The sequence below is a fragment of the Cherax quadricarinatus genome, chromosome 10 (assembly GCF_038502225.1).
Source record: "Cherax quadricarinatus isolate ZL_2023a chromosome 10, ASM3850222v1, whole genome shotgun sequence".
NCBI classification, from domain to species: domain Eukaryota; kingdom Metazoa; phylum Arthropoda; class Malacostraca; order Decapoda; family Parastacidae; genus Cherax; species Cherax quadricarinatus.
Window position 1 is genome coordinate 29683699 of NC_091301.1, and position 17888 is coordinate 29701586.

At 41.1% G+C, this 17888-nt stretch overlaps 1 protein-coding gene across 2 annotated transcripts in view; it reads right to left on the reverse strand.

The window, feature by feature from the left end:
* The window catches only part of LOC128687801 (CD2-associated protein-like), a 36892-nt gene extending 24702 nt beyond the window's left edge, over positions 1–12190 (reverse strand). For both annotated transcript variants that reach the window (XM_070083846.1, XM_070083845.1), the window contains exon 1: positions 12052–12190. In XM_070083846.1, coding sequence (XP_069939947.1) covers positions 12052–12189 — 138 coding nt within the window. In that variant the 5' untranslated portion in view covers position 12190. The remainder of the gene's footprint in view (positions 1–12051) is intronic.
* Positions 12191–17888: the final 5698 nt, after the last annotated feature.

Here is a 17888-nt window from a genome sequence, read left to right on the forward strand (position 1 = left end):
AATGGGAGCCCTTTGATTGAACTTTGTATAGAAAGGGGTTTAGTTATAGGTAATACATATTTTAAGAAAAAGAGGATAAATAAGTATACAAGATATAATGTAGGGCGAAATGACAGTGGAATGATGATGTAAAGAGAGTAGTAAGGGAGAAAAAGTTAGCATATGAGAAGTTTTTACAAAGTAGAAGTGATGCAAGGAGGGAAGAGTATATGGAGAAAAAGAGAGAGGTTAAGAGAGTGGTGAAGCAATGTAAAAAGAGAGCAAATGAGAGAGCGGGTGAGATGTTATCAACAAATTTTGTTGAAAATAAGAAAAAGTTTTGGAGTGAGATTAACAAGTTAAGAAAGCCTAGAGAACAAATGGATTTGTCAGTTAAAAATAGGAGAGGAGAGTTATTAAATGGAGAGTTAGAGGTATTGGGAAGATGGAGGGAATATTTTGAGGAATTGTTAAATGTTGATGAAGATAGGGAAGCAGTGATTTCGTGTATAGGACAAGGAGGAATAACATCTTGTAGGAGTGAGGAAGAGCCTGTTGTGAGTGTGGGGGAAGTTCGTGAGGCAGTAGTTAAAATGAAAGGGGTAAGGCAGCCGGGATTGATGGGATAAAGATAGAAATGTTAAAAGCAGGTGGGGATATAGTTTTGGAGTGGTTGGTGCAATTATTTAATAAATGTATGGAAGAGGGTAAGGTACCTAGGGATTGGCAGAGAGCATGCATAGTTCCTTTGTATAAAGGCAAAAGGGCTAAAAGAGTGCAAAAATTATAGGGGGATAAGTCTGCTGAGTATACCTGGTAAAGTGTATGGTAGAGTTATTATTGAAAGAATTAAGAGTAAGACGGAGAATAGGATAGCAGATGAACAAGGAGGCTTTAGGAAAGGTAGGGGGTGTGTGGATCAGGTGTTTACAGTGAAACATATAAGTGAACAGTATTTAGATAAGGCTAAAGAGGTCTTTGTGGCATTTATGGATTTGGAAAAGGCATATGACAGGGTGGATAGGGGGGCAATGTGGCAGATGTTGCAAGTGTATGGTGTAGGAGGTAGGTTACTGAAAGCAGTGAAGAGTTTTTACGAGGATAGTGAGGCTCAAGTTAGAGTATGTAGGAAAGAGGGAAATTATTTCCCAGTAAAAGTAGGCCTTAGACAAGGATGTGTGATGTCACCGTGGTTGTTTAATATATTTATAGATGGGGTTGTAAGAGAAGTAAATGCGAGGGTCTTGGCAAGAGGCGTGGAGTTAAAAGATAAAGAATCACACTCAAAGTGGGAGTTGTCACAGCTGCTCTTTGCTGATGACACTGTGCTCTTGGGAGATTCTGAAGAGAAGTTGCAGAGATTGGTGGATGAATTTGGTAGGGTGTGCAAAAGAAGAAAATTAAAGGTGAATACAGGAAAGAGTAAGGTTATGAGGATAACAAAAAGATTAGGTGATGAAAGATTGAATATCAGATTGGAGGGAGAGAGTATGGAGGAGGTGAATGTATTCAGATATTTGGGAGTGGACGTGTCAGCGGATGGGTCTATGAAAGATGAGGTGAATCATAGAATTGATGAGGGGAAAAGAGTGAGTGGTGCACTTAGGAGTCTGTGGAGACAAAGAACTTTGTCCTTGGAGGCAAAGAGGGGAATGTATGAGAGTATAGTTTTACCAACACTCTTATATGGGTGTGAAGCATGGGTGATGAATGTTGCAGTGAGGAGAAGGCTGGAGGCAGTGGAGATGTCATGTCTGAGGGCAATGTGTGGTGTGAATATAATGCAGAGAATTCATAGTTTGGAAGTTAGGAGGAGGTGCAGGATTACCAAAACTGTTGTCCAGAGGGCTGAGGAAGGGTTGTTGAGGTGGTTCGGACATGTAGAGAGAATGGAGTGAAACAGAATGACTTCAAGAGTGTATCAGTCTGTAGTGGAAGGAAGGCGGGGTAGGGGTCGGCCTAGGAAAGGTTGGAGGGAGGGGGTAAAGGAGGTTTTGTGTGCGAGGGACTTGGACTTCCAGCAGGCATGCGTGAGCGTGTTTGATAGGAGTGAATGGAGACAAATGGTTTTTAATACTTGACGTGCTGTTGGAGTGTGAGCAAAGTAACATTTATGAAGGGGTTCAGGGAAACCGGCAGGCCGGACTTGAGTCCTGGAGATGGGAAGTGCAGTGCCTGCACTCTGAAGGAGGGGTGTTAATGTTGCAGTTTAAAAACTGTAGTGTAAAGCACCCTTCTGGCAAGACAGTGATGGAGTGAATGATGGTGAAAGTTTTTCTTTTTCGGGCCACCCTGCCTTGGTGGGAATCGGCCAGTGTGATAATAAAAACAAAATATTACAGAATGGATATAAATGCTCTGGAAAACGTACAAAGGAGGATGACAAAGTTGATCCCATGTATCAGAAATCTTCCCTATGAGGATAGACTGAGGGCCATGAATCTGCACTCTCTCGAAAGGCGTAGAATTAGGGGGATATGATTGAGTTGTATAAATGAAAGACAGGAATAAATAAAGGGGATGTAAATAGCATGCTGAAAATATCTAGCCTAGACAGGACGTGCAGCAATGGATTTAAGTTGGAAAAATTCAGATTCAGGAAGGATATAGGGAAGCAGTGGTTTGGTAATAGAGTTGTGGATGAGTGGAACAAACTCCCAAGTACAGTTATGGAGGCCAAAACGTTATGTAGTTTTAAAAGTAGGTTAGATATACACGAGTGGATGCAGGTGGGTGTGACTTTGACATGATTAGCTTGTGCTACTGGGTCAGTTGCCATGTTCCTTCCTTAAGTGAATGTGACCTGACCTAACTAGGTTGGGGCATTGGCTTAAGCAGGTGGGAGACTTGGACCTGCCTCGCATGGGTCAGTAGGCCTGCTGCAGTGTCCGTTCTTTCTTATGTTCTTATGAATGTCTTATAACTTATGCCCTAAGTAAAGAGAAACAATTCTGGAATATGTAATGTGTTCGGCAGGCTGGCTGGCAGGCTGATTGACTTTGGCTGTCTCTATCTCCATCTGTCTGTCTCTATCTATATCTGTTTATCTCTGTCTCTATCTGTCTCTATCTCTGTCTCACAGGTACACATAAATAAAATTATACATAGTGTAAACTGCCTAGGATAACCCAAAAAATCCAGACAAAGTGCTTGTAGATACAATGCATAGTAAGCATGAATGGCAAGTAATATGTGCGTCGTGTGTGTAATACCTGTTGGTTTAGGAGTGGCTCTCTCTGAGACAAGCAGAGAGACAGAAAGACAGATGAGAAGAGACAGAGATAAATAGAAAGCTAGCTAGACAGACAGATAGACATGTTTTTGTGTAACAGTGAAAACAAATACTGTAAAGCCAAGACAGTGCACGATCATCAAATGTCACCACTGTTGCGCTGTCAGCAGTGGAGTGACACTCATTTTACACCATGCTTCAAGGAAACTTATTATTATTATTATTATTATTATATACTCCCACATATCCAAAACATTGCTGGGACCTATAAATATTATGTATATATTTTTAGACAATAGTATGTAACTAAGGTAGGTGAAAATGTTCACCTGTCACTGTGTTTGTGACTATTTGAGTACTATTTCAGTACCTAATATTGATGTCAGAACAAAGATTAGCTATGAAATCACAAGGATTATTATAAATTGCAATTATTAGCACATAAAAATTATATAAAATAATATACAAAAGAAAAAAAAAAAGGTATATCAGCAACACTTCTACAAGTGGCAGGACTCCATGTTGACATCAGCGAGCATCCAGCGCCAACTTCGTGGTCTCATATCTCGGTAAATACTGTTCCTAATTTGTTTTTATCTTATTACACGCAGAAAATTGCCCCCTTTAATTAAAAAAAAAACTTTTTTTTTTTTCAAAATATTCCGAGCGCTGGGTGAATGTCGATCTACGTTTGGACAGTTAACGAGTTAAAAGGGCTACCTGGAGGTTACCTGGAGGTTATTCTGGGGATCAACGCCCCTGCAGCCCAGTCCATGACCAGGCCTCCCGTTGGATCAGGGCCTGATCAACCAGGCTGTTACTGCTGGCTGCACGCAGTCCAACGTACGAGCCACAGCCCGGCTGATTCGGCACTGACTTTAGGCATCTGTCCAGCTCTCTCTTGAAGGCAGCCAGGGGCTTATTGGCAATTCTCCTAATGCTTGATGGGAGGCTGTTGAACAGTCTTGCGCCCCGGACACTAATAGTGTTTTCCCTTAGTGTACCAATGGCGCCCCTACTTTTAATTGTGGACATTTTGCATCGCCTGCCCAGTCTTTTACTTTCATAGGGAGTGATTTCTGTGTGCAGATTTGGGACCATTCCTTCCAGGATTTTCCAAGTGTAGATTATGATATCTCTCTCCCGCCTGCATTCCAACGAGTACAAGTCAAGTGCTTCCAAGCGTTCCCAGTAGTTAAGGTGCTTGACAGAACTTATACGTGCAGTAAAGGATCTCTGTACACTCTCTAGATCTGCAATTTCACCTGCTTTGAATGTACAGCAGTATTCCAGCCTAGAGAGAACAAGTGATTTGAAAAGGATCATCAATGGCTTGGCATCTCTCGTTTTGAACGTTCTCATTATCCATCCTATCATTTTCTTTGCACGTGCGATCATGGCACTGTTGTGATCCTTGAAAGCGAGATCCTCAGACATTACTATTCCCAGGTCCCTTACATTATCTTTCTGCTCTACTGTATGGCCAGAGTTGTAGTATACTCTGTTCTAGTTATTATCTCCTCCAGTTTTCCATAACGGAGTAGTTGGAATTTGTCCTCATTGAACATCATATTGTTTACCGTTGCCCATTGGAAAACTTTGTTTATACAGTGGACCCCCGGTTAACGATTTTAATCCGTGCAAGAGGGATAATTGTTATGCGAAATAATCGTTATGCGAATGAATTTTCCCCATAAGAAATAATGGAAATAAAATTAATCCGTGCAAGACGCCCAAAAGTATGAAAAAAATTTTTTTTTACCACATGAAATGTTAATTTTAATACACACAAACTGAAAAAGGCATGCACAATTACATGACACTTACTTTTATTGAAGATCTGGTGATGATTGATGGGATGGGAGGAGGGGAGAGCATTATCTTCTTACTGTTTAGAAGGGGAATCCCCTTCCATTACGACTTGAGGTAGCAAGTCCTTTTCCGGGGTTACTTCCCTTCTTCTTTTAATGCCACTAGGACCAGCTTGAGAGTCACTGGACCTCTGTCGCACAACAAATCTGTCCATAGAGCTCTGTACCTCCCATTCCTTTACGATTTGTCTAAAATGGGCCACAACATTGTCATTGAAATAGTCACCAGCACGGCTTGCAACAGCTGTGTCAGGGTGATTTTCATCTATAAAGGTTTGCAGTTCAACCCACTGTGCACACATTTCCTTAATCTTTGAAGTAGGCACAATGGATTCCACAACTGGCATAGGCTTCTCAGGGTTAGCCCCAAACCCTTCAAAATCTTTCTTAATTTCCATACTAATTCTCACCCTTTTTACCACAGGGTTGGCACTAGAAGCTTTCTTGGGGCCCATGGTCACTTATTTTCCAGAAACAGCACCGAAAACACTGTAATAATACGAAATATTCCGAGTGTATGCTTGGATGTTACCGCGGAGGCTGGCTGGTAAACAATGGGACGGCCGGCACATGTGAGGCTGGCTGAGGGCACATTGGACGCGTCTCGGACGAAAATCGGTAAGCGGGTTTTTAATCGGTATGCGCGGCAAAAATTTTGCGATAAAAGTAATCGGTATGCGGAAAAATCGCTATGTGATGCCATCGTTATGCGGGGGTCCACTGTATCTTCTTGGAGGTTAACCACGTCCTCAGCAGATGACAGCCTCATGCAGATCCTAGTATCATCCGCAAAGGATGATACGGTGCTGTGATGTATATCTCTGTCTATGTCTGATATGAGGATGAGGAATAAGATGGGGGCGAGTACTGTGCCTTGTGGAACAGAGCTCTTCACTATGGCAGCCTCCGATTTAACTCTGTTGACCACTACTCTTTGTGTCCGATTTGTTAGGAAGTTGAAGATCCATCTCCCCACTTTCCCAGTTATTCCTTTAGCACGTATTTTATGGGCTATTACGCCATGATCACATGTGTCAAATGCTTTTGCAAAGTCTTTGTATATTACATCTGCATTCTGATTTTCTTCCAGTGCATCCAAGGCCATATCATAGTGATCCAGTAGTGTAGTTGTGAGAGGCAGGAGCAACCTGCCCTGAACCCATGTTGCCCTGGATTGTGCAGATTTTGGGAATCCAGGTGATTTGCAATCCTGCTTCTTAGCACTCTTTCAAAGATTTTTATGATGTGGGACGTCAGAGCTATTGGTTTATAGTTCTTAGCTAATGCTTTGCTGCCACCTTTATGGAGTGGGGCTATATCCGTTGTTTTAAGCGACTGTGGAATTTCACCCATGTCCAAGCTCCTCCTCCATAGTGTACTTAGGGCACGCGAGAGGAGTTTCTTGCAGTTCTTATTGAAAACAGAGTCTTGCAGTTCTTATTGAAAACAGAGTTCCACGAGTCTGGGCCCGGGGCTGAGTGCATGGGCACGTTGTCAATGGCTTTTTCGAAATCTATCGGAGTTAGGGTAATGTCGGAAATCTGCCATACATTTATGGAGTTTTGAGGCTCATTCATGAAGATATCATTTGGGTCATCGATCCTCAGACTGATTAGTGGTTCACTAAACACAGAGTCCTACTGGGATTTCAATATTTCACTCATTTCCTTGTTGTCATCTGTGTAAGTCCCATCCTGTCCGAGTAAGGGCCCAATACTAGATGTGGTATTTGCCTTGTTTTTGGCATATGAAAAGAAATATTTTGAATTTCTTTCTATTTCATTAATAGCTTTAAGCTCCTCCTGTCTCTCCTGGTTCCTGTAAGAGTCATTTAACTTAAGTTCGATAGTTTCCACTTCCCTGGTCAGTACCTCCTTTCGTGTATCAGATATTCCAGCACTCCTGAGGAGCTCAGTGACTCTTCGTCGTCTTCTGTAGAGGGAGCGTCTTTCTCTCTCCAGTTTACTCCTGCTCTTCTTCTTTCTTAGGGGAATATGCCTAGAACATGCTTCAGCTGCCAGGAAGTTGATCCTTTCAAGGCACTGGTTTGGATCCATGTCATTTAAGATATCTTCCCAACATGTTTCATTTAGGACATGGTTTACCTGGTCCCAGTTGATGTTCTTGTTGAAGTTGTATTTTGTGAAGACACCTTCAGACAAATATCAAAATGTAAATTACAATTTCAGTTACCATGTACATACAAGATATTGAATTTTGCTCCAAATGACAATTTTACTGGGCAGTGCCACACATCCTGTACATTACATTACAGCAGTACATTACAGCTCATACAGATGACCCACCAACTTTAATGTCAACTCCATCCTTTGATATTTACAATTAAGAATCTATGCACTTACAAGAATCATTACCTTTATGAGTCACTATTGTCTATGAAAATTCTGCATATTTTTGCAATATGCTATCATAGTTACAATGTGCTTACTAATGAAACATGTCTTGAGTATTAGTTAAGATAACCTTCACCTTTGATATACCTTTGAAGAATTTCGAGAGTATATCTACTCTCTGAGCCCGGCCATAGGCCAGGCTCGTCTGGTGCTCGCCTGGTCAACCAGGCTGCTGCTGCTGGAGGCAGCAACAGCAAGATTTCGTTCGGATTTTTAACCCCAGAGGGTTAGCCACCCAGGATAACCCAAGAAAGTCAGTGTGTCATCAAGAACTGTCTAACTTATTTCCATTGGGGTCCTCAATCTTGTCCCCCAGGATGCAACCCACACCAGTTGACTAACACCCAGGTACCTATTTGCTGCTAGGTGAACAGGACAACAGGTGCAAGGAAACGTGCCGAAATGTTTCCACCCACTGGGAATCGAACCCGGGCCCTCCGTGTGTGAAGCAGGAGCTTTAGCTACATTCTAAGAAACAGTGCTAGAGTGAGTGTTTCTCCTCCTCCCCACACACTTTATATAGTCATTCCTTTCTTAGAGTTGCTGCAACAACCTGCCTCATATTCAGTTAACATACATGAATCCTAGCCACAACAATATCTGCTCTTCTGTTTCCACATTTCTTAGCATAAATAAAATTTTCATCTAATGCAACCTTATTGTGACGCTATACAGATTCACTATTGATTAACGTATTCAATGAACTTATCCTCTAGGCCAGCAGTTCTTAACCAGGGGAGAAGGGATCACCCCCGAATGTTGCACAAGTAATTTCCAGGGGATATGCGAACCCAAAGCAAAAACCAGGAGTAAGTTGCATATTTTTTTTATTTTCTCCTTAAACAGACTCTTCTGAATAGTTAAAATAATAAGGTTAAGAATGAAAATTGGCTTCTCAATTTTCTATTCAAATAAAGAGAACTTTTTTAACTTTTACAGTTTAAATTTTTTAAGAAAGGGGAGGGAGGCATGGAGACAAGGACTAACTGCAAGAGGAAGCATGACCTCAAAACAGATTAAGAAACACTGTTCAAGAATCTTAATATGAATAAGGTATTCCTAGAAGGGTACCTGTAAGTGGCTGTGAGAAGTACTTTTCCTTCTTCCAAGGTTTTTGCCTATATCTTCAGAATGCTTTACCTGACAGACCTCAAATTTTCAATGCTGGTGTACTATAACTAACGGAAAGGTTCGTACAACTACTGGCATGTGAATTGTAGACAGCCTGTACTGTCAGAACACACAGCCTAGCCGTCTGTTCTGACTAGTTCATATTCCGCGGCATTTAAGTGCTGCCCTCTGTAGGCTCACCCAGGTCAGTGGGAGGCTGAGCCCATTCGCTCTCACTCCTAGGCCGACCGACTTGATAGGCACAAGTGCTCCCCCTCCACGGACTGGTTTGCGATCATTCCCTCACACTGCCCGTTGTGTACTCACTCCTATCCAATTAAAGCCAAACTAGTCCACGGCCGTATCATTGCTACCTACGCTACCTTCATCGGCACTAAACCGCTGTTCAGCAAAAGAACAGTAATAACTGAAGGTGCCCTCTGGGCAATTTTATATAGACAATTCCCAATTTTGGTTTCTATGTGAAAACTTGAGAAAGCCTCATCCGATAAGCTTAAGCTTTCAAGACTAATGTGTCCTGCTTAGAAGGTTGAGATTATCATCAGAGGTGCCAATTTCAAATTTTATTTTAAAAATGGTGAAGTTTTGTTTGCAAGAAACCACTATCTTCTGCCTTGAATATAACATGGAGGAGGAGCCTGGGCACAGGAATCATCTCAATCTCTAAAAAACAACATAGTCCCACTCCACAAGAGTAGCAGTAAAGCAATTGAAAAAAAAAAAATGCTACAGACTGACAGCTCTGACATCCCACATTATCAAATCTTTGAGAACGTTTTAAGAAGCAAGATTCCTAATAACTCGGAATCTCAGCAACTACACAACCAAGGGTAGCAACTGTTCCGAGCGGGTCACTCCTGTCTCTCACACTTGTTTGACCATTACAACATGATCTTGGGTGCAGTGGAAGATAACCAAAATGCGGATGTAGTTAACATTGACTTTGGAAAAACCTTTGACAAGTGCGATTACAATATAACAACTTACAAAATGCATGCAAAAGGAATAACTGGAAAAGTAGACACATGGATATTAAATTTTCTAACAAACAGCACTTAAAGTGTAAACAGTGAACAGAATAAAATTGGAGGCTGCCATAGTGAAAAGTTCTGTTTCTCAAGGTACAGAATGCCTCTGTTCTCTTCCTCATTATCATATCTAACATAGATAGAGGCATCAATCATAGCACCTTCATCATCCTTTGCAGATGATGCTAGAATCTCCATGAGCATGGCATCCACGGAGAACATGGCAGACCTCCAAGGTGATATAAACAAAGTCTTCCAGTGGGCCACTGTCAAACTATAATGATCAATGAGGATAAGTCTCAATTACTCTGTTATGGAAAGATTAAGGAAATAAAGACAGGAATGGAGTATAAAGCAAACTCAAATCACTCAATAGAGCGTAACCCTAGTGCAAGAGACCTGGGAGTGATTGTGTCAGAAAATCTCACCTTCAAGGATCACAACAGTGTCACCATCATAAAAAGAAAAAATGACTAGAGCAATCAAACAAGGGATACCAAGTGCAATCATGGTGTAATAGCACAAAATGCGTGATAAAAGATTTTCTGGAAAAGTGAGTTGATGTATCTTTAACTTTCTAATTAACAGTACACAAAAAGTAGTAATAGTAAAGAGTTAAGTCAGAGGCAGTTATAAGGTACAATACTCACTCCCATACTTTTCTGCATCCTCATATCCGACAAAGAAATGTAAACAATAGCACCATGTCTTCCTTTGCTAACGATACCAGAACTTGCATTGGTGTGACTGTCAATGGTCCAAGTCGGACCGAAACGTCGTCGTAAGCTTCTCTCTTTTATGTGCGGGTTATTTGTGTATTGTGTATTGCATTGGTGTATCATTCATTAAGGACACTGCAAGCCTACAAGTGGATATAACCAAAGTCTTCCAAATAGGTCACAGAAAACAATATGAAGCTCAATGAGAGCAAATTTCAATTACTCCGCTAAGGAAAACTTGAGGAAATAATAGCTATATCGGAGAATAAAACAGATTTGAACCACACAATAAAGCAGTAAACTAATGCGAAGGACTTGGGAATGATATCAGAGGATCCCACTTTCAAAGATCACAACAATGTTATTATCACATTTAGGAAAATGATAAGATGACTAATGAGAACATTCAAAACAAGGGATGCCAAGCCAATGATGATTCTTTTTATATCACTTGTTCTCTCTAGACTGGAACCCCTCAAAGAAGGTTCCTTGATGCTGGTGAGGGGCTCTTGATCTAGAGAATTGGATCTGTGCTCCAGTTCCCTGAATTAAGCCTGAATACCTTCCACATCCCCCCCCCCCACAGACGCTGCATAATCCTACGGGTTTAATGCTCCCACTTGATTATAATAATAATAATAATAATAATCTAGACTGGAACATGGCTGTACACTAACTGCCCCTTTTCAAGGCAGGTAAAATTGTAGATCTGGAGAATATACAGAGACTTTTCACTGCACGTATAAGTACAGTCAAGTACTTTAATTACTGGTAATGTTTGAAGTCCCTTGACCTGTACTCCTTGGAACAATGGCAAAAAAGATACATCATAATTTACACCTGGAAAGTCATAAAGGGACTAGTCCCAAATCTGCACACAAGTCACTCCTTATGAAAGCAAGACTCTGTAGGTGGTGCAACATATTCCCCAATAAAAAGCAAAGGTGCCTCGAGTACACTAAGAGATAATGCAGTAAGTATCAGGGGCCCAAGACTATTCAACTGCCTTCCAGCATACATAAGGGGAATTACCAACAGACTCTATTCTGTTTTCAACAGGGAGCTGAACATACACCTTAAATCAGTATCTAACCAGCCAGCTGTGGTTCGTACATTGGACTACATGCAGCCGGCAGTAACAACCTGATTGATCAGGCCCTGATCCACTGCTAGGCATAGTCACAGACCAGGCCACAGGGGATGTTAACCCCTGGGAGGCCTGGTCTGGGACCAGGATACAAAGGCATTGACTGCAAACATCTCCAGGCAGGTAGACGAGTGCAATGTCAAGAGTTAATCAACAGTTACTACTGAGTCGTAACATTCCTGGCCAATCAAAGCAGCATAAGCAAAGACGCGCCATTCCCACTCCTACCGCTGGTAGAATATAGTAAAGTTAAGTTACTTAAGGTTATTTAACACACACAACCCATCTAATATTGGATACCAAGCAATAACTTATTGATCAGCTCAGACTAGAACCTAAACTTCTTGTTAACTATATAATTTTGTACTATTTCATCTATCATCTCTACTATTTTTCTCCTCTACTTACACTCCCAGATACTTACAGAAACGCATCAATCAACACCTTACCTGCTACTTGAAATCCTTCTCTGATTTGCTTAACATATGATAATGTGTTTTTCGTGCTGCTATAAAAAACAGTTTGGTTACCTGTCCATCAAGCACTCCTTTCCACCATCCCTCCTCCACTTCCTGTAGGATGGTAATGGTCTGACCAACACACAGTGTTAACTCATCGTCGTGCTGCGGCGCATAGCTGAATACCACACGACACCGGCGACCTCCCATCTCTGTTAATACAGACATCATTTATTAAAAGAGATCACAAAATGCTCTAAGAAATGTCAACATATTATATATAGCTGATAATTATCTTGTTTTCATGTCATGCATAGAAGATGGCACAGAAGAAAAAGGATTACTGAATTAATTAAAAACGTGAATATATTACAACGAAGGAAAGATAATCTTAACCGAGTGATCACCAGTTTAGAGCAAAAACTCAAGCTGGTTGACAAGACAAGCACTAGATCAGTGGTTCTCCACTCATTTCAGCCCATGGATCACCAACTCAACTATAAAAATACTGTGGACCATTTCATTTTTTGAGTAATGATATAAAGGCAGAAATTCGAGAAGTTATATTAAATAATAGATGTCTAACATTTTGGTCTGAAATATATTTCATACAAACATAATTTTCTGGAAATAAATCAGTATATATCTAACATTTTGTTGTCAAATTTCTTTCTAACGAACAAAATTTTGAGATTATGAAGTATACAGACCAATATTTTTCATTGAAATATGATTTCACTCTTCCTTGCAACCAAACTTTTTGGATTCTTATCTCACTGACAAGCTTTTCAATGTGGTAATTTAATGAGGAAACGTTTTGCCACACAGTGGCTTCATCAGTCCAATACAAAGCAGAAAGGCATAAGGAGAGGAGTTGGAGGTAATCAGTCCCTCAGCCTGGAGTCGATGTGTTCAGTTCATCAATCTTGTAGAATGTACAGCATAGGGGTTTTGGTCAGATGACCAAAAGCCCTATGCTGTACATTCTACAAGATTGGTCAGATGACCCGCCTTTGGAGCTTTTGGTCAGATAACCAAAAGCTCCAAAGGCGGGTCATCATCTGACTAAGACCAGCGTCAGGAAACATTTGTCCTGTTTCCTGATGAACCTAACCTAACCTAACCCTATGCTGTACATTCTACAAGATTGATGGACTGAACACATCGACTCCAGGATGAGGGACTGATAACCTCAAACTCCTTTCCTTACAGCTTTCTGCTTTGTATAAGACTGATGAAGCCACTGTGTGGCGAAACGTTTCCTCAATAAAGATTCCCATATGTTGCATAAGTGTCTCAATCTTCAATGTGGTCCTTGATATTGCACAACGAATATCACTTTCTACTGCAGCCGATTCCTCTGTTTGGACTTAATGTGCAACAAACATTGAACATGCACTCTCACACATGTAAGTTGATGCAAATGGCAAAAGAAATCTAACTGCATGTGTTGACAGATTTGGGTAACAATCGTACTGGGCCAAAATTTTTCCATGGTAGACAGCTGGTACATCATTAGCTGCCAAATCATTTTTCAGGTCCAAGAACTCCTCCTGCATAGACTCTGGAACACCGTGAACATCTGTTGAGAATGGATTCTTGATGAAAGAAAACTCATCCTTTGTCATGTCCACCTCCGGAAAGTATCGCTGAAATTCATCCCACAGCTTTTGTAAATGCTCGAGAATATGCACCTAAATGGCTTACTTTTCCCCTAGCATGGCATCCACACATGGAAATTGAACTAAATTTTTACCTTCGACTCTTCCGATCCAGAGTTCCAATTTCTCAAGAAAAGCCTTGGTGAGAGAACAGATTTGCTCCTTTCCCTTGCAGCTGAAGATTCGGTTTGTTCAAAATACCAAAAATATCGAGAAGGTATGCTAGTTGTAATTCTGACAGTTCTAGCATATTTGTAAAACCTTCTTTCCCTTGAATCTGGAGGCTGTAGGTGGGGTGGTAGCAACGGCTACCAGCAGTGAGGTGCAGCCCAGCACCTGCTACAAGTGGCGAGTTGTTCACAGTAATGGGAGGCGCATCAGAGTAAGGAAAGTTAAGAGTGCAGATCTGAAGGTAGGAAATCGCTTCTCTGTTCTCCAGGATGAATGTACTTCAGTGGCCAGTGAAGGTAAGGGTACTACTGCCCCTGCTAATGAAGGTAAGCGCATTCTTGTGGTTGGTGACTCTCAGGTAAGATATGTTGATCGTGCTTTTTGTAATAGGAATAAGAAGATGAGAGATAGAGTGTGCTTCCCTGGAGCTGGTGTTGGGGACATTGTCAACAGACTGGATAATATCATGTCAGGTAATGGGAACAAGCCCATTATCTGTCTCAGTGCTGGTGGAAATGATATTGGGAAGGGTAGGAGAGAAGAGCTGCTAGATAAGTACAGGTCAGCTATAGATTTCATTAAGTCTAAGGGAGGGATCCCAATCATATGTAGCATCTTGCCTAGAAGGGGAGTAGGAAATGAATGGTTGTCTAGGGCAATTGGTGTAAATTGCTGGCTAGACAGATACTGCAAGGAACTTGCAATCCCATTCATTGACAACTGGAACAACTTTTATGGCAAACATGATATGTATGCAAGGGATGGGGTTCATCTCTCTGGGGCAGGGGTGGTAGCACTTGCAGACTCGATTGAGAAGGCCATTGGTGAAATGCCTATGATTTTAAACTGATGGAAGATAGAGGTATGGGTGTGTGTGGGAAACAAGCAGGTTGCAACACTAGGGTTGGAAACAGTAAATGTATAAAAGGCATTCAGCATGAAGTTATAAATAAAGACAATAGAACAGGTCAGCAAACAAAGGGGGACAGCAGAGGGCAGCAAGGGACTAGCTCCCTTAAGGTTTACTATACTAATAGCAGGAGTGTTAGAAATAAGATAGATGAGCTAAGATTAATTGCAAGTGCAGGAAACATAGATATTATTGCTATAACAGAGACCTGGCTCAATCTGAAAGATAGAGAGATGCCCTCTGAATGTCACATACAAGGCTATAAATTATTCCACACTGACAGGGTCAACAGGAAAGGTGGTGGAGTAGCGATGTATGTCAGAGACAATTTAAATTGTTGTGTTAGACAAGATATTAAATTAGAAGCGTCAGCCACTGAATCTGTTTGGTTACAGCTTCTCGAGGGCCGAGAAAAACTAATTTTGGGTGTGATTTACAGGGCCCCAAATCTTGATAGGGAGTGCAGTAAACTTCTATGGGACGAAATTCGTAAGGCATCTACATACGAAAATGTTGTGCTAATGGGAGATTTCAATTATAGACAGATTGACTGGAGCAATTTGACAGGAAATTTAGAGTCGGGTGACTTTCTTGATACGATCCAGGATTGTTTTTTAAAACAGTTTGTGACAGAGCCAACTAGGGGAAATAACCTCCTTGACTTGGTTCTTGCCAGTAGGGAAACACTAATTAATAATCTTGAGGTTAATGATGAGCTTGGGGAGAGTGATCACAAATCACTCAGTTTTAACATATCATGGAATTCCCCTAATAATGGCAATCAAGTCTCCGTCCCTGACTTTCGCTTGGCTGATTTCATAGGACTGAAAAATTACTTAGGTGGGCTGAACTGGAATGACCTGACTAGGGGTCAGGTAGGTGGTGATGGTTGCCGATATGATGCTTTCCAGGGCATAGTTCTAGCTGCTCAGTCAAATTATGTTCCAAATAGGGAAATCAGATCAAACAAAAATGATCCTAAATGGATGAACAATAGATTAAAATATCTGATTGGTCAAAAGAGAGGCATATATAGGCAAATCAAAAGAGGAGAGGGGCAATTAAGAAATCGATATATTCAGTTAAAGAGAGAAATAAAAAAGGGAATTAGAAAAGCAAATAGAGATTATGAGGTTAAAGTTGCAAGAGAATCGAAGACTAACCCAAAAGGATTCTTTCAGGTATACAGAAGTAAGATCAGGGACAAGATAGGCCCACTCAAAAGTTCCTCGGGTCAGCTCACTGACAGTGATAAGGAAATGTGTAGAATTTTTAACACATACTTCCTCTCAGTTTTTACACAGGAGGATACCAGCGATATTCCAGTAATGATAAATTATGTAGAACAGGACGATAATAAACTGTGCACTATTAGGGTCACAAGTGACATGGTCCTTAGGCAAATAGATAAATTAAAACCTAACAAATCCCCAGGCCCTGATGAACTGTATGCAAGGGTTCTAAAGGAATGTAAAGAGGAGCTTAGCACACCTTTGGCTAATCTTTTCAACATATCACTACAAACTGGCATGGTGCCAGATAAGTGGAAAATGGCAAATGTGATACCTATTTTCAAAACAGGTGACAGGTCCTTAGCTTCGAACTATAGACCAATAAGCCTAACCTCCATAGTGGGAAAATTTATGGAATCAATAATTGCCGAGGCAGTTCGTAGCCACCTTGAAAAGCATAAATTAATCAACGAATCTCAGCATGGTTTTACAAAGGGGCGTTCCTGCCTTACGAATTTATTAACTTTTTTCACTAAGGTATTTGAGGAGGTAGATCATGGTAATGAATATGATATTGTGTATATGGACTTCAGTAAGGCTTTTGACAGGGTCCCACATCAGAGACTATTGAGGAAAATTAAAGCACATGGAATAGGAGGAGAAATTTTTTCCTGGATAGAGGCATGGTTGACAAATAGGCAGCAGAGAGTTTGCATAAATGGGGAGAAATCAGAGTGGGGAAGCGTCACGAGCGGTGTTCCACAGGGGTCAGTGTTGGGCCCCCTGCTGTTCACAATCTACATAAACGACATAGATGAGGGCATAAAGAGCGACATCGGCAAGTTTGCCGATGACACCAAAATAGGCCGTCGAATTCATTCTGACGAGGACATTCGAGCACTCCAGGAAGATTTGAATAGACTGATGCAGTGGTCGGAGAAGTGGCAGATGCAGTTTAATATAGACAAATGCAAAGTTCTAAATGTTGGACAGGACAATAACCATGCCACATATAAACTAAATAATGTAGATCTTAATATTACGGATTGCGAAAAAGATTTAGGAGTTCTGGTTAGCAGTAATCTGAAACCAAGACAACAGTGCATAAGTGTTCGCAATAAAGCTAATAGAATCCTTGGCTTCATATCAAGAAGCATAAATAATAGGAGTCCTCAGGTTGTTCTTCAACTCTATACATCCTTGGTTAGGCCTCATTTAGATTATGCTGCACAGTTTTGGTCACCGTATTACAGAATGGATATAAATTCTCTGGAAAATGTACAAAGGAGGATGACAAAGATGATCCCATGTATCAGAAACCTTCCCTATGAGGATAGACTAAGGGCCCTGAAACTGCACTCTCTAGAAAGACGTAGAATTAGGGGGGATATGATTGAGGTTTATAAGTGGAAGACAGGAATAAATAAAGGGGATGTAAATAGTGTGCTGAAAATATCTAGCCTAGACAGGACTCGCAGCAATGGTTTTAAGTTGGAAAAATTCAGATTCAGGAGGGATATAGGAAAGTACTGGTTTGGTAATAGAGTTGTGGATGAGTGGAACAAACTCCCAAGTACCGTTATAGAGGCCAGAACGTTGTGTAGCTTCAAAAATAGGTTGGATAAATACATGAGTAGATGTGGGTGGGTGTGAGTTGGACCTGATAGCTTGTGCTAACAGGTCGGTTGCCGTGTTCCTCCCTTAAGTCAATGTGACCTGACCTGACTAGGTTGGGTGCATTGGCTTAAGCCGGTAGGGACTTGGACCTGCCTCGCATGGGCCAGTAGGCCTTCTGCAGTGTTCCTTCGTTCTTATGTTCTTATGTTCTTAATAGAATCAATTCTTCTCTCAGTTCAAAAATTCTGTTGACTACATTCCCTGCTGACAACCACCGTACAGAAGTGTAGTTCCCTGCTGACAACCACCGTACAGAAG